Source organism: Trachemys scripta, chromosome 4 (assembly GCF_013100865.1).
Source record: "Trachemys scripta elegans isolate TJP31775 chromosome 4, CAS_Tse_1.0, whole genome shotgun sequence".
In the NCBI taxonomy this organism is placed as follows: domain Eukaryota; kingdom Metazoa; phylum Chordata; order Testudines; family Emydidae; genus Trachemys; species Trachemys scripta.
Window position 1 is genome coordinate 100,073,234 of NC_048301.1, and position 22,342 is coordinate 100,095,575.

The 22,342-nt window shown below is 38.7% G+C and overlaps 1 protein-coding gene across 15 annotated transcripts in view; it reads left to right on the forward strand.

The window, feature by feature from the left end:
• The window catches only part of SOX6 (SRY-box transcription factor 6), a 455,173-nt gene that overhangs the window by 191,408 nt on the left and 241,423 nt on the right, over positions 1-22,342 (forward strand). For all 15 annotated transcript variants that reach the window (XM_034770115.1, XM_034770125.1, XM_034770118.1 and 12 more), the window contains one exon: positions 9,108-9,318. In XM_034770115.1, the coding sequence (XP_034626006.1) occupies positions 9,108-9,318 (211 nt within the window). The remainder of the gene's footprint in view (positions 1-9,107; positions 9,319-22,342) is intronic.

Sequence of the window (22,342 nt, forward strand, 5' to 3'; positions counted from 1 at the left end):
CTGCCTATTATTTTTGTCCACAATATTGCTCCTTCTCTCATCTTTATAGGGCAGGCGTGGCCAAACTGTGGCTTGCGAGCCGAATGCGGCTCTCTTACAGTTAAAGTGCGGCTCGTGGAGCTCCTCATGCACCTCATTCTTCAGCTACCAGACTGGATGGGGGGAAGCTCGGTGCTTCTGCCCTACATCAGGGTGGTAGGACTGGGCTTCTGCCCTCTGTTGAGGTGGTGGGATTGGGGGCTTTTGCCCTACAGGGAGTGGGGAGTCTAAGGACTTTCTCCTCACGAAGGGGCATTGGGGCAGAAGCCCTGTGCCGTGGCAGGTGCCGCCCTGTGGGGCAGATTGTGCATGTCTCGCAGCTCTCAAACTTCTGAAGATTGTTGTATGTGGCTCGGAGGGTAAATAAGTATGGCCGCTCCTCTTATAGAGGGTAAAATATATGTCCCCTGTACAAAATACAAGAACTAGAATAAAGGTCGGGAGCGGTCCTCTATCAGTGACCACAGCCTTCTGCATTTTTCCTGGTTAGGGCTTGTGACAAGTGGATTCATGCACTTCACCAAACTGCTGGCCCACTCACAGCCTTCACCATAGGCCCTAATAGAGAACTACCATGGAGTCTGGTTCTATGGGATGCACCAGGCTGCAGAGTCCCAAGATGTAACCCTTTGCTTTCTACCTCAACAACAGGGCAGAATCACAATAATTCCAGTGTGGTTTGGGCCTTCAGCAGACGAAGCTGGAATATTTCACCCTGAGTTTGCAGGATCCATTTCACTGTGGGTTGCAGAGTCTAGGATGTGGCTTCTACTTTTCCTTCCTAATGTTTAAAATAGGAATGTAGGGTTCTGTTAGTATTAATGGGAGATGTGTTTGTATGGAAGACTGAGTACACCTGATAGTGTCTATGAAAATCAGTGATCATAAGAGGAGGATTTTTATTTTTTTTTACGTTAAAGGTAAGATATATCAACATACCGTATGTTGCATGCAGTCAATTACATTCTCTTCTTTGTGTTCTGCCCTACAATCTTTCAGAGATGGAACTGTCATTTCGTGTGTGTATTCCGTTTTAGAAATGAAAGAGCTTCAGAAGTGTCATTTTAGTTGCTTTGTAAAACTGTCTTTAGACACTGAGGTCAGGGATGTTGGGCCAGTTTCTGATACTTTCATACATGTGGAATAGTACTTTATCCGTGACTAGTCCTGCTGGAACCAATGGGACTACTAACAGAATAACAGACAACTTAACAAAAGTAAATATGCTAGAATCTGACACATAAAAAAATGACTTTTTTTTCAATACTGAGAAAATCGTACTTATTAAATTCTTATCAAATCCATCTTTTCACAAATAAAATAAAAAATGTTGTAGAGCTTAAGATTTTTTCTACTTACGTGCCGTAACTCAGAACGACAATGATTTTAAAATATGAAATGTAGCAGATGATTGATCTAAGATGTTGGTCTAATTGCTTTTATTTATTTAATTTTAATTTTATTTTTAGAGTTAACTATTTAAATTTGAAATAATTTCAAATAAGTTTTGTGGGGATTTTTACCATATATGCCTCAGATGCTCAGTGTAAAATGCATTCCAAAACATTTATACATATTACCCTAGTGTAAGGATTTTAAAAGAACCAGTATGGAGTACAGAGTACATAACTATTCCTGGCAGTCAGTATGTGTTTTCATTCTTCTTCAGGCTCGGATTATAGATTGAAACTGTTCCGACATTGTTTCTGCCTGTGGCAGAACTGCTCTTGCTTGGGCCACTCACAGGAGCTCCAAAAAGACCCACCTGAGAGGCCAATCACTGTTTATCCTTCCCAGACTGGGAAGACCTGTAAAAGTGCCACATATTTCTCCATTATGCCCGCTAATCATGGTTACTGCCAGGTATAAAAAGGGCCAAGGATTCACACAAAAAAGCCTGTACTATGCTGTACCAACAACACAAACGATGCTTCCTCATCAGTCTTCCTGTGTATTAGGGCAGCAGTATATGGGCTTACTGAAGGTTTGATTTTGTGTACCAACCACCCTTTCCTTGATTGTTCAATACGTAGTGATTGTAGCATTCATGAATTGATAGTTTCTTTTGTAAAATTATTTTTTTTCCTGGACTTCATCAATGTCAATTTAGGGATTCAGGTTCTATGACTATGGATGGGTATTTTATCTAGTATAAGGATGCTTTCTTTGCCCAGGCTGGGTTGAATTGTTTATCTCATTTAAGACATTTTGGGGCCATTTTCTATCTTTATTTGCATGTGCGATGGGCTGGCAAGGAAATTAATATTTTATATAACAAATATATATTTTAAATATTTTTCTACTATGATTGGACTGACTGTGTCGCAGTAGAGCTGGTAAAACACCGGTTATTTTTTGCTGGAAATTTTGAAAATATTTCATTTTTTTATTTTCCCCACAAAATGCTTCCAACCTTTTAATGAAAAACTGAAACAAAAAAACATTTGGTTTTTGAAAACCAAAAATGTTCCCCAACATTTTAATTAATTTTAATTTTTAAAAATAAAAAACTTGGAAATTTCAACTAAAGTGAAAAATTTCCATGAAAATTTCGTGGACCAAGATGCTGTTTTATGAGCACAGGCCACAGCAGATATGCCTTTTCCAACCAGGCAAAAATAAGAGATGTATAGCAGGCAGTGGGACTTTTGTCATTGACAACAGTGGGAGCAGGATCATGGCTCAATATCTACTTTGTCTATTAAAACCTAGCATTTTTAAGCACAGGTCAATGGCTTGTCCCCACTGGGCCGTAAGTAGTTGAATTTCAGTGATCCTGATTAGATCTCTGTCTTTCTAGGTTGCATGACAATAAAGTTTCAAGTACTGTCAACCCTGCAATTGATACCTTAAAAACATACATAAAATTGGAAAATACCCAGGGAAAAACTGTTTAAAAATACAAAGTCTTTCTTGGGGCATTATGATTTATCATGCACCTTTTTATCATAAGCCATCTGCCAATTTTATTGAACCTGTTATTAAGAGTTTGTCCTGAAATGTCACCTTTTTTGGGTGATTTTTAGATAATGAGCAGGCCGTGATTCAGGATCAGAAAAATTCTGCACTGCTTCTATAGTCTGATATAAGCATGTATAAGTCCTTTATTATTAACTAGTAATAATGTGTGAGTGGGAGGATTTTATTAAAAGCCTAGTGAGCATTTTCTACCAGATCTCAGCTTAGGTTAAAGTGAAAAGAAAAAGTGGACTTTGCTATATTATTTGTAGTAAATGATACTTTTACCAGGAGTAGTTTGAATCATAGTCACCATTTTACATCTGTGGGTTTTTCTCAACTCTCTGTTCCCATTAGAAGTGAAATATGATTCTTAGCAAGAGGAAATAATATTTTTGTATTTATAAATTTTAATATTCTTTTCCTGTTTCTTGATTTGGAATTGAATTAACATTAATGCAGTATTTAATAATGTTGTAGGCTCATTCTTCCAGATTTTCATCATTTTTTTGGTTGCTAAAGTGCACTCTGTATAAAATCCACCTTTTCTGCATAGACTGCAAGTTTGCTATTTGGCTTTTTTCCACTATTTTTTCTTTTTACCCAACCTTGAAATCCTTATTCACTGAAATCAGTTAGTGTTATACTTTGGAAAATGCAACTTTCAAAGAGAGTGACATGAGTTAAAGATATGATTTCCAGCTTAGTCAGAAAAATCTAATTTATGGTAAAAGAACCATTTTTTTTTAAAAAAATTGAGAGTGTTTATGGTTGAATCAATTGACTAGTTTCCTGAGCAGCTTGAATACTGCCTGTATTTGGTCATCAGAGTATATCTGAATATCTTCACTTAATACTCACATAAGAACGGCTATATTGGGTCAGCCCAAAGGTCCATATAGCCCAGGATTCTGTCTTCCGACAGTGGCCAATGCCAGATGCTTCAGAGGGAATGAACAGAACCGATAATCATCAAGTGATGCATCCCGTTGCCCATTTCCAGCTTCTCGCATTCTTTTGTCCATCCCCCTATCATAAGTTAATCTTAGCAGTATTGACAGAAATTGAACCAAACTAGGAATTCTCATCAGCGATATGGATCTACTCTGCTCTGCTAGGCCTGTCCAATGGACAACATTTAAGTTGATTCTGACTTGGGGGAAATAAAGACACTCCTTACCACACAGGAAGATCAAGCTAGCTAGCCAGACAAGGGTAGGATCTCCTTCCCTACAGAACTCTCTGTACCTTCAAGGGAACTGTTTTCCCCTTTTCCTCTTATGGGGGGAGGAACAGTGGCCTTCTATACACTTACCTCCCGAATTTCTATTAAAAGCTCATTATGCTCTTTAAGTAAAACTGATTGAGACATTGAGGAGAAAAAAATGAAAAGGCAGTCAATTTTTAAACATCCAACAGGTGGGAATCCTTCGGGAACTTGCTTCTTGGATGAGCAAGTAATAAATCATTACTGTAGTAGAAACTCCCTTTGAAATAGCGGATCTCACAGGTGGGTCATCGTCCCAGTGAAAATGGGCTAAGAGGCGTTGCAACTTTGCAAATCCACCAGTTGGACATCCATTCCTTGACGATGGTGCACAGTGTTGGCAGGCCTACTGCAGCCCTGGTGCTTCAGCCGTGGCCATGGAGCATTGCCTTTGGGTGATAATTCCTCTCCCTCTGGGGATTAGGTCTGTTGTCTCGCTGTGTTGTTCTGCGGCTCCTTTCTTGCTCCTCAGGAGCTGCAGCACCTCGTCTTTGTGGCTTAGCCCTCCGGCCAACTCACAATAGTCCTTCCCTTCTGAGGTTCTGTCAAACTCCTCTACAGCATCCCAGGCAGTGTTTAAGTCCACTGCCCTGGCTGAGTCACTCCCTCAGTGACTGGGACGAACGGTCCCAGACATGCTTCATGATCATTGCCCCAGCTATGTCACTTGTTCAGTGGCTGATAGGGGAACCCAGGTCCACCCTCTGCTCTGGGTTCCGGTCCAGGACCCTATCTGGACCATAGCAGCCAAGGTGTGTATTACCTCAAACCCTGCCTCTCCCTGCCTGCTTCTCTCCCTCTCCTACTCTGCCTATCCAAGGCTCGCATTCTCCGTCCTAGCAAAACCGCTATCTCCTGGGGTTTGCTAGATAAACCCTCCATCTTCGGTCCAAAGCCCCTTTCTCTACCTTATCCCAGGGAGAGTGACTGAAGCCTCCTCCCTGCAGTACCCTTTCTGCTACCAGCTCCCTGGTTTTATAGAAGTCCCTCCGGTTCCTCCATAGGTGAGTTTCCCTTAATTAGGGTTCTGCGCTTAGTGCAAATATCCCCCAACTTGCAGCCTAGGAGGATTAATTGGTCCATCTGGCCTACATTAACTCCTTCAGGGTGAGTGTGGGGAGCACACCCCATCAGTGAACGAATGCATTTTCAGAATAGCTATCAAATATTCCCACCTTTTGTAGATGATGGTAATAATGCCATGTTGAACATTGGTAGATGGTGATTTGTCATCACCATCTTCTTGGTCGTCAGTAGACCTTGCCCTACTTGTTCGTTGTTTGTATTGTTCATCCTGCAGTTTTGCACAGCCACTTCTTAATCCCATTAAGGCTGGAGCAGAGTTTTATGTCTGCCATTGTTAACTTTGTCTAGTCACTTTTTTCTTCAGACTTCTATGTCACCAGGGACACTTCACAGCAAATATTCTACCTTGTACTACTTCAGCTCAAAGGATAGTAAGGATACTATTGTTGTGAATGGTATGCATTTGCAGTGGCATTAGGGGAATGGTTCTCGATAGTACTAATACATTTTCTATCAAGCCTTGAATATATTACTATTATTAGTATTATTTTATTGTAAGTATAGTACTTAAAACTTAGAGTTTCTAGACATATTCCTTCCCCCAGACTGTTCACAATCTTATCTAGATAAAACCAACAAAATTAAAACACAGAGCAATAATTTGGGGAAGTGAGGGCATGGGTAATTTTTGGTGCAGAGGTTTTAAGAGGGAGTTTTGAGAATCCAGTCTTATATCCATTTCAGTGAATGGTACTAAGAGGAAATGAGAGCAGAGATGTAGATGAGGGCCTTGGACAGGAGACTGAGGAGCTTGAATTTAATGCAGCAAGAGAAGAAGCCAGTTAAGGGATTCAAAGGTGGGCAACATGTTGAGAGCAATGAAAGGAAGAAATTAGCAGCAGCTTGTTGGTGCTTAGTTTTTAGCTTCTTTGCAAAATACTAATTTCTTCCCATTGCCAAAAAAGATGCCATATTTATTTCTGATATAGTGTATAATTTTCATTGTGTAAGTTATGCAAATACCCCATGTGGTGTACACAATCCCAATACTCATGCATATCAGTATACATGACTATTTTTGACTTAAAATTCATTTGTTTGCTCATTCTTATCTGTTTAAGTCTGTAAAGTTACTTCCAGTTATGTATATCAGAAGTATTTTAATCTTTGTTCTGTAAGAAAATGACATGACCTAAACACTGAAGGAGCAATACATGAGCGTGCATGTATGCATATCATATGCTCAGTGTAATTATGTGTATTCATCTGATTTTCTCTATTCCTTTGACTCTGAAGATAGAAGGAAATTTGGATGAAATTGATCATAAAATGATAGATTTCATTATTCTAAGGAAAGGAAGGAGTGAAAGCAGCAGAAGGACAATGGACTGCAAAAAAGTAGATTTTAACAAACTCAAAGAACTGGTAGGTAAGGTCCCATGAGAAGAAAATCTAAGGGAAGAGAGAACTGATGGTTTCTGAAAGAGAAAATATTAAAGGCACAACTGCAAACTACCCCAATGCAAAGCAAAGACAAGAAGACTAGTAAGAGGCCAATATGATTCCACGAGGAGCTCTTTAATGACCTGAAAATCAAAGAAGAATTATACAGACAGTGGAAACATGGACAAATTGCTAAGGATGAATACAAAATAATAGCACAAACCATGTAAAGACAAAATCAGAAGGGTGAAAGCAGAAAATGTGTTACACCTAGCAAGGGATATAAAAGGCAATAAGAAAAGGTTTTATCAATACATTAGGCCCAAGAGAAAGATGAAAGAAAGTGTAGGTCCTCTACTTAGTGGGGAAAGGGAGCTAATAACAGATGACATCAAGAAAGCTGAGATGTTTAATGCCTATTTTACTTCAGTCTTCACTAAAAAGATTAATTGTGACCAGATGCTTAACAGAATTAATATTAACAACAGGGGGGAAGGAGCACAAACCAGAATAGGGAAAGAACAGGTTAAAGCCAACATGAATTTGTCAAGTACAAATCATGCCAAACCAACCTAATTTCCTTCTTGGACAGGGTTGCTGGTCTAGTGGGGAAGCAGTAGACGTAATATATCTTGATTTTAGCAAGGCTTTTGACACAGTCCCATATGATATTTTCATAAGAAAACTAGGGAAATGTGGTCTAGATTAAATTACTGTTAGGTGGGTTCATAACTGGTTGAAAGTTTGTACTCAGAGTAATTATCAATGTGCTACTGTCAAACTAGTGGGGTCATGCAGAGGTCTTTCCTGGGTGCGGTAGTATTCAACATTTTCATTAATGATTTGGATAATGGAGTGGAGAGTTTGCTTATAAAAGTTGCATATGACACCAAAATGGGTGGAGATGCAAGCACTTTGAAGGACCGTGTTAGAATTCAAAGTGATCTTGAAAAATTGGAGAATTGATCTGAAATCAAGAAGATGAAATTCAGTAAAGACAAGTGCAAAGTACTGTGCTTAGGAAAAAAATCAAATGCACAGATACAAAATTATGAATTATGACTGGTTAGACAGTAATATTGTGGGAAAGAATGTGGGAATTATAGTGGATCACAAATTAATTAAGAGTCAACAATGAGATGCAATTGCAAAAAAGACTAATAGCATTCTGGGGTATATAACAGGAAAGTCGTATGTAAGACATGGCAGGTAATTGTCTTGATCTACTTGGCACCAGTGACACCTCAGCTGGAATATTCTGTCCAGTTTTGGGTGCCAAACTTTAAGAAAGATGTGGACAAATTGGAGAGAGTCCAGAGGAGAGCAATACAAATAATAAAAGTTTTAGAAAACCTGATCTATAAGGAAAGGTTAATTGACAAAAAAAAAAAGAGTGAGGAGTGATGTGATAAGTCTTGAAATATGTTAAGGGCTGTTATAAAAAGAATGGTAATCAATTGTTCTCCATGTCCATTGAAGGTAGGACAAGTAGTAATGGGCTTAATCTGCAGCAAGGGAGATGTAGGTTAGATATTAGGAAAAACTTTCAAACTATAAGGATAGTTAAGAACTGTAACAGGCTTCCAAGGAAGATTGTGGAATTTGTCATTCGAGGTTATTAAGAACAGGTTATACTAACACTTGTCGGGTGGTCTAGGTATAGTTGGTCCTGCCATGCCTTGTCTAGTCACCATGTCCAGCATGGGTGGCTAGACAAGATGACCTTTTGAGGTTCCTTCCAGCCCTATATTTTTATGATTCTATAAAAGCAATGGACCCCAGATCCTTAAATAGTATGAATTGGCTTACCTCTTTTGAAGTTGTGGAGCTATGCTGCCTTACTCCTGCTGAAAATCTGGCCCAATGTTTTTAATTTGATCTCTTGTGCTTTCTTTATTGATACTACATGTAAGGGATCAACATGCAAATTGCGCAAACCAGGAGAAGACTCCAGAGGCCTAAAGCATTTATTGAAACAAATGGCAATATATCATTTCTCACAAAAAAATTAATCTGTCATTCTTTGAATAGGAAATATTCTGTATTTTAAGGGGAAAGTGTGAAAGCTGAGAATCATGGACAAGGCAGGGCTTAAGTGGGGCGGGGCATAATCAAACATTGTAACTGAGGCAACTAAACTTCTATAAGACCACCACCTTCCTTAAATTGCATTTTGCTCTGGGGAACTGGGAGATCCCTGCAGGTGCATGGGTAACAGGACCATTCCTTAGCATGGAATTTAGAGACAGTTGCATAACTTACTGTTGTAAACCGCTCACTGTAATATTTATATACCTTCACCTGTCATCTAATCCAAATGTCGCAGATACAAGTGGAATAGTTTGTGTTTTCATGTTATGTTGTTTCTTTGCAGGAGTCAGAGAGTAATAAGTTATGTTCCCTATATTCCTTCCGGAATACCTCTACCTCACCACACAAGCCCGACGAAGGAGGTCGCGATCGCAGTGAGCTAATGACCAGTGTTAATTTTGGAACTCCAGAACGCCGCAAAGGAAGCCTTGCTGATGTGGTGGATACACTGAAACAGAAGAAACTAGAGGAAATGACCAGGACTGAACAGGAAGGTATGTGCGGGCTAAGACTGTTGTAATAGATTTTTTTCCTATAGATTCTATGCCTTAAGGAATGTGTTGGGTATCAAGAGCCAGAGAAGTGCATAATTGGCAATAACTGGGAAAAAGTTATTCACAGTTACCATGGCAATGGCAGTTTGTGATCCATTAAGCATGTTCGACAGATATCTCTGTTTTCTAAAACTTTCTGAATTTTAGGTGGTGCCTATGAGTCAAAGCAAAGATTTAAGCTTAGATGATGCCTCAGCTTATTAAAAAAATCACGATGAATTGCTAGCTGGTCTCATCGTGTTCATGGATATATTTGGGTAATTTTTTCTCCTTTTAAGAGAAAAATATTTGTTTTAAACAATAGAAGTGCAGAAAAACGTTAGTTATTTAATTTTATCTCAGTAATTGTCATCTTTCTTCACTTTACTCATAACAATTTTTGCAGCTAGGAAGGTAGGCAATTGTTCTGAGGCTAAGGAGGAGATAGCTCTGACCCGTATATCTAGATCTGTGGCTGAAGAAATGCATTTTATAAAACATATGTGCATATGTGAAAAGGAAACACAAAAATAGAGATAAATCATGAGGCAATGAATCACCTTATATGCAGTTCTTAGTCAGCATAAACCTCCGTGATTTAAATGAGAGTTTTGCCTGAATAAGGACTAAGTAAAATTGGGGAAGTGAGTTCATCCTTCTAGATCTGCACATGGATGGATTCTACACAGAGATCTTCATGTTTCATGTGTAGTGAAGCCTCAGCAGCCTCTGTGGGCGCCATCTTCCCAGTCTCTGAGCCCATGGGAGTCCTGCACAGCATCAGTATTAAAGAAGAGATGGTTGGGGTGTATGTCAGAGTGAGGGCGGGTTAGAGCAGCGGGTGCTCATGACCTAATATCCCTTCACCTAGACTCCAGTGGAGAATCCACAGTTCTATGTCCTTAGGCTTTTTCTATTCTACCTCTGTGCCATGGAATTCCTGCTTAGGGATTGTTCTGGCAAAACAACAACAAACTTTCAGGGAGTCAGAGGGTCCTGAAGAAGACACGGTTATGGTTCTGTGGTGGGACAAGTCCTGCCCTTGCAATGAAAAATCTGGGAAAAAACATGCGAGAGAAGGACACTTGCAGAATCTTCCATCTCCCCCATCAATTAGAGGGTATTTCAGGATTAAGGGGGCTGTAACATTCTGGAGTTGATGATTTGGCTCACAGGCTTTTAAGGGTATGCGGTGAGATCTTCAGACTCTGTGTAGCAAAGTAGAAATCCATTAAAACTGAAACAACCTATTTAAATATGGGGAAAATATGCAGGGAGGTAGATATGTGAAGGTTTTTACATTTCTTGGCATAGTTTTTAAATGACAGGCACATAGTTAACTGTGTTCTAGAGGTGTCCTTTCCTAAGCTGGAGAAGCGTCTCCAAAGAATGTCCCAGATTTTTGAGAACCATCTGTCTGTTTTCAGCTGTAAAGATCATTCTTTTAAAAATTATCTCTTAAGTTTCATGGCTAGACTAGGAAACTATTTTAAATTTTACTTTGGCAAAATCATTTTTTACAGTCAGTTAACAGTTGTTCTGCACTCCATGCTAATCAAAGGCTTCTTGGCTCATACTTGCTGCTGGAGTTTGAAGTTGTTGTTGATCATAGTGACACCACCGCTAAGACTTTTCCAAAAGTGCATTGTGTGGAATGTAAAACCAAATGTGCATCAAATAGTTTACAGTTAATATTTTAATGTGATGGGTTAAACACTTTAACTTCTCTTCCTACTAATTCTGGTGTCTTTTCTGTCCTCACTCTTTATTAGTATATACTAGCATTGGTTTCATCTAGAGAGGTACTTTATACAAAAAAAAAGACCACTTTTTACTGAATGTAAGAGTTTTCCATATTCCCACGAGGAAGAGTGTTTGCATGATTTATAAAATCTTGCTTTCTGAGGAACAGCTAATGCTGGAGCACTGTTCATTTTAATGCCTCTTTATTTTGGCACAAAAGTGGCTGACCACATCTTCATGTTAAATTATTTTCATGTTTTTGCCACGCTACTTTTGCAGAGAAAGGTCACTTGACTATTGCAAGAAATAATTGTTGGGCATCAATTTGCACTGTGTTTTACTCAGTGACTATGGAAAATTAATTTGCAGCAACTATTTGCAGTTGTGCAATGTGTTTCATGCTCCAAAATCTCAGCTATTGTTAATTTTTATATTGAGTGGAAATAGATTGTAATTGTTGTGGTAGATTTGGGTACCTGTGCATGTGAAATAGCAAAATGCTGAATGTACCTGCTTCAGTGTTTACCTGAAAAACATACGGGTAATGCAAAATGGTGATCCACAACTTTTCACATGTGTTTGAGCTGAATAAAATGAACATTTAAAAACTGGCTTCAATTACATGTTTTAAGGCTGTGATCTTGCAGTTGACTATGTATGGACAGACCCTGTGCTTGCATTGAATCAGTTGCAGGAATGAGACATAGGTTAGTAAACACATTTTGTCCTGTAGCAGACCCTTTCTTTTAAATGACCTAATAATCGCCTAAGTATAGCTGGGCCAAAGAGGTTTGTCTTTCAGCAAATAACCATCAAAATAGGCTTGTTTAGAGTCAGTTGATGGTTCTTCTGAAGATGATACACAGCCAGGGCTGCTGAAGAGTCCTATCCATGGGTCATACTGAGCCCTGATATAGTCATGACCTAGTACAACAGTGTTCCTAGTCCAGAAAATTCAAAGGCTACTGTCTATTAATGAGGGTCATCATAATACAATAATTCAATTAATTTAATGGAGAGGAAGCATTAACTCCTACTGCATACTACTGAGTTAACTCTCAGGGTCTTTTCTTCTGTGTTTCTCAAAGGACTTTACAAACAAATTAAGTCTCTTATCACGCCAATGAGGTAGGTAAATAGTCCTTTTTTTACAGTTTTACATGGAGGAAATTTAGTCATAGGAAGGTTATAGACCCTTGTTCTACTCCCATTAAGTCAACAGACCAACTGGATTAGGCCCTAGATGGCTATTGCCAGGTCATGCAGTGAGTCGGTAGCAGAGCTGGAAATAAACCCAGAGCTCCTGATTCCCAGTCCCCTTCTGTGACCAGTAATGCCCCCCATGTTTCCTTTAACGTCACAAAATTTCTGGTCTACCAGAGGAATATGGGCTAGGATTAGCGTGAACCTCCAATGCAAAATTCTTCATAGTTGGTTGTGTGCTTTCAAATATAAAATGTCAGCCATCCCTGTATATAGTGCTTCTGGACCCCACCACAACTGGTAATTGTGAGAAAATGAATATGAGTTTAAAGACTTTATCATGTCTAAATAAATATATTTAATCAGAGTCCTTTGGCTTCTGAAAATAAGTTGTCTAATCAGAATTTCATTTGAGCAGCTGCGACCGAGGAGGTCAACAGGCATTGCCTAAGAGAATATGGCCCAGCTGGTTAAATTTGGTTGTTGTAGTGATTTAAATGGTCAAGTGCTGCTTGTAATCCAGGACCGTCTGTCTGCAAAGGAAAGAGTGAATGCTTCAGCATAATGTACAGCTGTTTTAATCTTTCTTTAATAATAGTGCTTCAGCCAATATCATGCCTTGTGTATCACACTACAAACATAAGCACCTCATGCAGGACTAAACATATCTTAGGTCAGTTTCTTGAGTTACATGTAATTTGGAAAAAGACCATCACCTGCAAAACTCAAATAATAATGAGTTCCCAACCCAGTCCTTGTACAGATTGTACATTAAAACAGCCTGTGACTTAATTTGTAATGATTTGGAAAGAAAATAGATGTGGTAGAATTTAAATATAAAAATAATAAAATTCTATTCAGTGTTTACAAGTCACTTAGCTGAGTACATAAAGACTTGCTGAAATGTATTCTCGTGCGGTATAAGAGGTCAGAAATGAGACCAGATGTCTAATTTAACTGAGCCATACCAAACATTAAGAGTTTTGGATAATTTCAATATACTAACTTATTTACATTTTCTGTAGAAGGAAATGCACAGTGTTTTGGGGAGGGCCTTTCATGGATTTTTTTTTTTTTAAAGAGTATCTTCCAGTGAAGAAGAAACATTATTTCTTTGTAGTGTTCAGATGAAGAGTGCCCATGTTTGGCACCCCGTTCAAATGTCTGTTTTCCCCCTTCCCCTCCACACGCCCTACCCTTCCAATAAGAGAAGTTTCTCCCCAAACATTGCTTATTACTGCGCTTATGTGATATATTTCCATTGTCTGGTCTGCCTACTTCTAGGCAAAGGTTCCAACCAGACATTCTGTTGTACCTCATCCTAAGCCTCTAAAAGTAATAATTACTAGAACACATCTTGTCTGTAAGTTGAAGGGCAGATTTCCCTTCAGAGTTGATACCAGTGCGACTCCATAGATATGGAATGCTAGTATGACCAGTCAGCTGGCACTCCTGAGCTGGAAACTGGACGTGTCATTTCTGCTAAGTGCTAAGCCCTCATTACTCAGAGCCTTGAGTCCTACTTCACTTTTGACCTTGATTCTGTGTGATGTATACAGTATCATTTTTCAGCAAAGCTCAGTTCAAAATTCTAGCACAAGTTTTTTATAAACTGCTTCCCATTCTTGTTTCATCACTGAAGACCAGATGTGCGTGCTAAAAATCAGAAATTTTTAAATTACCATTCAGGGTAGAATTACATACCTCTATATAAATAACAGTATATTATTATATCCATCTCTACTATCTGTCATGTATGCAGGTGCTCTCTCTCTCTCTCCCTACATATATATGTAACATGGAGCTGACCATATATACATGTCTAAACGTATATTAAACACACATTCATAGATAATATACATGTTTGTGTATATGTATGATAGAGTTTATAAATTACTAAAGTACTATATATGTAGATATTCAATGGTTTTTCAACTCTTTCTTGACCCTTCATTTGCTGGCGAAAATTCTAGAGTTAACACTAAAATAGCTAAGAGCAATGCAAAACAAAAAAGTCTTCCATAATAGGAGTAAAGATGCATACAGCACAAAGTACATGGAAATGTGCGCAATTCACATTGATTTCATTGGAAGTTACACAAAGATATTTGATGATACAGTGTGGTCTATAAGTGTGCTATTGCCATTACATTTCAATTATAGGTATATTAAAATCTGTATATATACTGCTCACAAAATCTGTATATATACTATACCATACCAAATGAAAGAAATGTTTCAATTCTACATTCTTTGTTCAGCCTCCCACAGGCATGAAAGGATTGATCCCAACAGTATATCCATAAGTAGCCCTTTCGGTTTAGTTTCAAGCAACAGGGCTTCCATCACTTCTCTTGGGAGATGTTCCTATAGCCTTAGAGATCTGATTTTTAGAATTATTTGTTCCTTATATTTAGTTGAAATGCTCTTTTGTTTAGTTTTCTCTGTATGATTCCTAGTTATACCCCCTTGGATCACCCTGATAAATTTCCCTCCCTAATTATATTTTACAGTCTACAACTACTTGTAGACAATCATCATTTTTCCCCCTGTTGGAAATTCTGCTGAGGGAGTAGAATTCTTTTTTTCCTGAGTTAATATTAAACTCTTATCCCAGCGTAGTGTAAGAGGACATAGTGCTCAAGGAGATTTTATCTTTTGAATGAGACAAAGAATTGAGTTTCTAGCTACTTGTGGGCATTGAATATGTCCTTGAACTTTTCTAAAGAGTAATGGCTGGATTTAATTCCAGTTGGACAGTTATGTCTCTGCCAGGTTCCCGCCCCCAATGTTTCCATTGAATAAGGCCTCATTCTTGTCTGTTCTAAAATATTTGCCATTTATCAAATAGATATGCATTATATATTCTTCATGGGTTCTGGATGGTTACAGATATATTTTATATTTGAACAATTTTTTTTTCATAGTTTTACTATAGTTTGAAGTTAGGATTATCCAAAGTGATAGGAATTAATTGTTTTGTGGTAGCTCCTGGAAGCCCTATCAAAGAATTGGGGGCGGGGTATTGTGCTAGGTACAGTTCACAGATACTGAACGATGGTTTTTCCCCAAAGAGTTTACAATATAATAGTCCTTTTTCCCCTCTGAAAAACCTTTACCAGATTTGCTATGTATCAGTCATATACTACCTGCCCCGTTCTCCATGAATTTTCACAAATACTTGCTGGTAACAGAGTGAGGGCCTAATCCTGTGCCAATGAAAGTCAGTAGTAAAGTTCCCATTGTCTTAAATGATGCAGGATCATCCCCACAAATTTGTGACCAAATTCCCATCAATTCACAGATGATCATATATTCGGTCAAAATTTGTACATAGGCTCTTACCTGCTTTTTATCAACAGTTGTATTGTCATGGTTTTTCTTTATTTACTAACAGTTTTTTCTTCAAAAGGAATAAAGCACTTCAGTAACTCAGTCTTTATAGGTTTCAGAGTAACAGCCGTGTTAGTCTGTATCCGCAAAAAGAAGAACAGGAGTACTTATGGCACCTTAGAGACTAACAAATTTATTAGAGCATAAGCTTTCGTGGAGAAGGGCATTGCTGGCACATGATGGCATATATCACATTGGTAGATGTGCAGGTGAACGAGCCCTACTTGCGCTACATTGATGACATCTTCATCATCTGGACCCATGGAAAAGAAGCCCTTGAGGAATTTCACCATGATTTCAATAATTTCCATCCCACCATCAACCTCAGCCTAGATCAATCCACACAAGCGGTCCATTTCCTGGACACTACTGTGCTAATAAGCGATGGTCACATCAATACCACCCTATACCGGAAACCTACTGACCACTACACTTACCTACATGCCTCCAGCTTCCATCCAGGACACACCACACGATCCATTGTCTACAGCCAAGCTCTAAGATATAACCGCATTTGCTCCAATCCCTCGGATAGAGACAAGCACCTACAAGATCTCTATCAAGCATTCTTAAAACTACAATACCCACCTGCTGAAGTGAAAAAACAGATTGACAGAGCCAAACGAGTACCCAGAAGTCACCTCCTACAAGACAGGCCCAACAAAGAAAATAACAGAACACCACTAGCTGTCACCTTCAGCCCCCAACTAAAACCTCTCCAGCGCATCATCAGAGATCTACAACCTATCCTGAAAGATGATCCTTTACTCTCACAGATCTTGGGAGACAGACCTGTCCTCGCTTACAGACAACCCCCCAACCTAAAGCAAATACTCACCAGCAACCACACATCACTGAACAAAACCACTAACCCAGGAACCTATCCTTGTAACAAAGCCCGATGCCAACTCTGTCCACATATCTATTCAAGTGACATCATCATAGGACCTAATCACATCAGCCATACCATCAGGGGCTCGTTCACCTGCACATCTACCAATGTGATATATGCCATCATGTGCCAGCAATGCCCCTCTGCCATGTACATTGGCTAAACCGGACAGTCTCTACGCAAACGAATTAATGGACACAAATCTGACATCAGGAATCAAAATACTCAAAAACCAGTGGGAGAACACTTTAACCTGTCTGGTCATTCAGTGACAGACCTGCGGGTGGCTATATTACAACAGAAAAACTTCAAAAACAGACTCCAAAGAGAGACTGCAGAGCTAGAATTGATATGCAAACTAGACACAATCAACTCCGGTTTGAATAAGGACTGGGAATGGCTGAGCCATTACAAACATTGAATCTATCTCCCCTTGTAAGTACTCTCACACCTATTATCAAACTGTCTGTACTGGCCTAGCTTGATTATCACTTCTAAAGTTTTTTTTCCCTTAATTAATTGGCCTCTCAGAGTTGGTAAGACAACTCCCACCTGTTTATGCTCTCTGTATGTGTGTATATATATCTCCTCAATATATGTTCCATTCTATATGCATCCGAAGAAGTGGGCTGTAGTCCACGAAAGCTTATGCTCTAATAAATTTGTTAGTCTCTAAGGTGCCATAAGTACTCCTGTTCTTCTTTTTTCAGTCTTTATACAATCACAGCTGATTTGTACTTTTTTCTATTGAATGAGCCTCTTCTCTTTCTAGCATTCCTTTTTTGCCCAGTGTGTTAGATTTGTAGAAGCCTTTCTTGTCCCTCTTTTTATTATTATTATTTTTGATTTTTTTCTGGTAGTGCCTATGGACCAATCAAAAACAGGACCTTGTTGTGCTAGGCACTGTACAAACAGAGTAATAACCGTCTTTGTGCCAAAAAGTTCACTGTCTAAATAGACATGATAGACAAAGGGAAGGGCAAAGGCATGGAGGACACTTCCCCCTTTCATTCTGTATTCTTGCATAGCTTACCTCTTCGCTGCATGCCTAACTGACTCTCTCTAGTCCTCTTGTGTTTTCCTCTGTATCTCTCCATTCCCCTTTGAGGTTCTTTTTTACCCTCAGATCTTTGTGTGGTCTCTCACAGTCACATTAGTCACTTATTTTGATTGCTTTTTCTTCCTTTATGAAGAAATTGTAGCTTGTTGTTCTGTATCTTAATGATAGTAGTTATGAGGGGCTCCAGCCTTGTTTCATACTTGTGTATTTTAAACAGTGTTAGCCATACATTTAAAGAAAGGGACATTGTGTCCTGTGAAACCATTTCTTAGTAGGCTGAATTCAAATAATTGAGGGACACTAGCAGAAAGCACCTAGTTATCTCAATTGGTTCCTCATTAGAAGTAGATCTAGAATGGTTTCTGCTATGGTTGGGTTCTCTGCTTTTTGAAACAGGAATTAATTTTCTGTTTAAATTAGGAATCTCTTTGATAAACGCTGTTTATAACCCAGTCAGTGTCTGGGTACTTAATTTTCTCCCTGACTAAACTCTTGTGGTTTCAAACTCCCTTCATTGCTGATCATAACGTTTTGTCTTGTTCTTTAGTAGGCCTGGGACTGTGTAAAAGATTAGTGCCATTTTGACTTTTTTTCTTAATTTCTTATGTACTCAAAGTATTTCAGAGCTACTCACTTCATGATCAAAATATATCTCACTGGCTTTGTCAGTATTTCCAGCATATAATGTCAGATGATAAATAAGTAGAGGAGTTGGAGAGCTACCTGTTTATCCTAGGATTTGGTATTGATGTTCATCATGTTAATGCCTGATCACATGAGACTACTAGGTCTCCCCCCACATGTCATTGGGCTCCATACAAACTACAATACGTGGTGATTTCTTATAATTCTTCAGGGTCTCTCTTGAGCTGACAGCCAGCAGAAAACATCCTGTCTTATTTTTTTGGTTCACAAATCTGGTACAGCATACATGGGGTACTACGGGCTTCTCCACAGTGCCCTGAGATATTATGGAGAGGGGGGGCAATATAAATATGGAGATGGATTAATAGATAGTGTTGCCAATGTACCTCACTCCTCCTCTGTAGGGACCATCACTGGGGTGAAAAAGTACTTTGGCTTCCATGCTCAGTCACCTTTTAGCCTTTGTCCTTAGACTACTAACAAGGGTACCAGTTATTGTCAATTGTGGTGACGGTTTTTGTGATATGGGCACTGCTAGGAGCTGCAATGACACCACCAGGTCATTTCCACTGCCCATTTTGATGGTGCTTCTGTGTCCCAGTTCAGAATGCCCACTTGTTGGAACTTACTCTGTTTAAACTGCTTCAAGACCTTTTTATCTATTTTCTGATCTGAATTGTGCAGATTGGGTCATAATTATTTATTGTGGTGTGTTCATTGTCACTTTTTAAGGGAAACACCTCAAATTTATTTGCATCCTCTACCCATTATGATGAATTACCTTTTTATTAGGACTCACAGCAGTGCTGTCTTTCTTCAGTTAGCTTCTCTGAGCTCCAGTTATAGACTGTCTTGCAGACAGGAATGGATTAAACTGAACTGAACCTGGATCCTCTAAATGTCAGCACCTCCTGAGCTCATCCAACCAGCTCCTCCCCAGTGATCCTTCCTCTCTTAGCCTCCTAGAAACTTCCCCATCCCTGTGCCTCTCGTTTCCACCTTCTGTCTTTGCCTGCAACCTCATTAAACCTCTTTCCCCCAGGTCCCACCAATAAAAAGAGAGAATTTTACATTTTAAAATAAATTAAATATAAATTAAATAAATTAATGGAGATATCCTATCTCCTAGAACTGGAAGGGACCTTGAAAGGTCATCGAGTCCAGCCCCCTGCCTTCACTAGCAGGACCAAGTACTGATTTTGCCCCAGATCCCTAAGTGGCCCCCTCAAGGATTGAACTCACAACCCTGGGTTTAGCAGGCCAATGCTCAAACCACTGAGCTATCCCTCCCCTCTATATGACTATATGATAAAATGTCTCAGCTTTCCTGTCAAATACTATTTCATCTATTTATTGCAGTACACTCACCTACATTTCTGATGCTTTTTAGGAATCATGTGTTCTGTGACCTACCTACCTACCTATGCAATATTTGACTCAAAGACCTATTAGTTACATTATAAGTATCATAAGAGCAAATAAGAAAATGCAAGGGGCTATCTAAACAGCCAGCTCTTCCCTTATGAGAACCAGAAAAGCAAATTCAGTGTAAATGGATACAAATGAAAGAAAATCAGGCTCCATGGCTAAGAACATTATTGAGTTAACAGCTATAAAAATATGCAAAGCTGCTTCAGTTGTGTGGACTCGGCAGCAGATAACTAAATTCAAACTTCATTGCAGTTTCTAATGTACTGTAAAGCTAACAATATTATGATCAGAAAATGTTTTAAGATAGGAACTGAAGTACATGCTGTAGTCAGGTTTTGATTTAGCAAATTAATATTATGGGCCAAATTGAAACCCGTCTTTTTTACAATTATCAGCTTTAATATAAAAATCTCTAAAGAAAATATTTATATTCTTTTGATGGCTTCAGCACCATGTACGTCAACCTTCATGCAAGCAAATTTTCAAGTTCTTTAGGTGAACAACCTCAGGTTTCTTTGGTGACGAACTTTAGTTTTAGTTAGTCCTATTTGCTCTGCCATTCCTGCTGTTTTGTAACAGGGCCTAAAAGTGCTTTAAGTGCTTGTGACTGTGGTAATGAATGAAAATATCTTTCCAGCACTGAGAGTATTGCATTAGACTGAATAGTCACCTTACTTGTAAAAGCACTATTAGAGAGGGGCAGCTGTAAGTAAGGATAACGATTTGTGTCCACTGCTTATTTACTGAAAATTGTAAATGTATTATTTATTGAGAGCTCTCTAGACAGTGCTTGTCAGAATAAAAATGTCAGCTCTGAGCAAAACGCTATAATACATAATAAAAATGCTAGGTGCGCACTTTAGAGAGACAACTAATTAGATCTGCTTTTCTTAAAGAAATGACTGTAAAAATGCTCACTGTTGTGTACATTTAAAATGCTGATATATTCCTTATTTTCCTATACAGTATTTGGTTCGGATACCTTATCATTACTTAAAAATAATTTTGACAACTTTATAATGTTGCTATGTGAAATACAGAGGCATTTGCCGCCTGGCTGAAGGAGGCAGCTACACAATCAGGCTGCCCAGCTCAGCTTGCAGGGGGAGCATCTGCTCTCACCTCTGTGGTTTAGTCTGAAAATACAAGATGCCACTTCCTCCGTGAGCGATGTTGGCTGGCAGGCTTGTGGAAAACTGCCTCCAGTGTAAGCAACATAAAATTATTAAGATTAATCCTCAGCTGTGCTAATTAACCCCAAACAAATTTTACGTTAAGGAAACTATATCTATTCAAAATCAGTTTTACTTTTGTTTACTATTAAAAGCCGTTAAGCACTGGATAAAATCAGTTAATTCTTTTTATGTATTTTTATTTAAAAGATATTTTTAATGCTAGTTAAATATTTTTTGGAGATTGTTTCTCCTCCTGAGGCTTACAACATGAAGGATGTCAGGTTAAAAATGTGTACTGTCATAGGGTGTCTTCTTCTGGGCGAGAGGAAATGTGGTTTTGAATTTCTCTCTGTAACAAGGAACAATTTAGTTCAGAATAATGAAATTCAGATCACAGCTTGTTAACAGTATTCTTCTTTTTCAGGGTATATCACCCAAATTCAGCCCTGCAATAAGAAAGCCTAACTCCATTTACTTTAACAAAGTTATGTCCATATACATGTGGTTTCGGTTTGTCCATCTGTTGAGCTTGCGGCCCTTCACACTGCACTCTGGGCCTGATCCAGTTCTACTGAAGCCAGTTGGAGCCTTGTTAGTGACTTCAGCAGGAGCAGGATCAAACCGTACGTGAGCTCCTCTTAGATCTGTAATTCAAGTTCTATCCCAAACTCTATGTCTTCTCACGTCCCAGTGTATATTATATTACTAGTGAACACAAAGTAGGAATCAGAAAAAAACATAATCCAGTTTTCTGGGCTAAATTTTTCTATGCTACCTATACGTGTTGTGATGAATCCTTTTAATTTTTATATCCAGTTAGACAGCTTCCTTCCTTATGTGGTCATTGGCATACTGAACTCCAAGACATAACCAAAATGAAATGAGTTAATAGACATGCATGTCAAAATCCTCCCCTTTTCTTTAATAACATAGCAGAGCAGTCGCAGAGCAGTAGTTAAGAGAGATGCATGAAAAGGAGAGCATAATAGCTGTGGTCGATGCAGTAGTGTAGGCAAATATTGCGTAAACATCCCCAGACAGTTCTGCTAACATACCTCAGTCCTGACCAACAACAGCCATGCTATTCCAGTCTTGGGCTGCTCTTTTGCACAGACAGCCAATCATGCAAAGCCAAGCCAAAATGTCCTGTTCTGCAGAATAACATTCTGGAACTTATTAAATAACTGTTGTCTTTTATTAATCAGAGTGTATTTTTAGTTTTATTTGGTAAAGTACCAAGAAGTTTCTGGGCATGGTGCCCTATATATAAACAATTATTTGCTTTCTTCTACTTTGTTGTTGTATTTATTATTAATGCTTTGGAGTGAAAAGAATAAGGCAACTTTTACATAACTATTTGCTGTACTTTGAAATGCAGTTATAATGCATTGTTATCAGATTAATTCTTCAATCACCTGCTGTTTTCACGTGATTCTCAGCTGA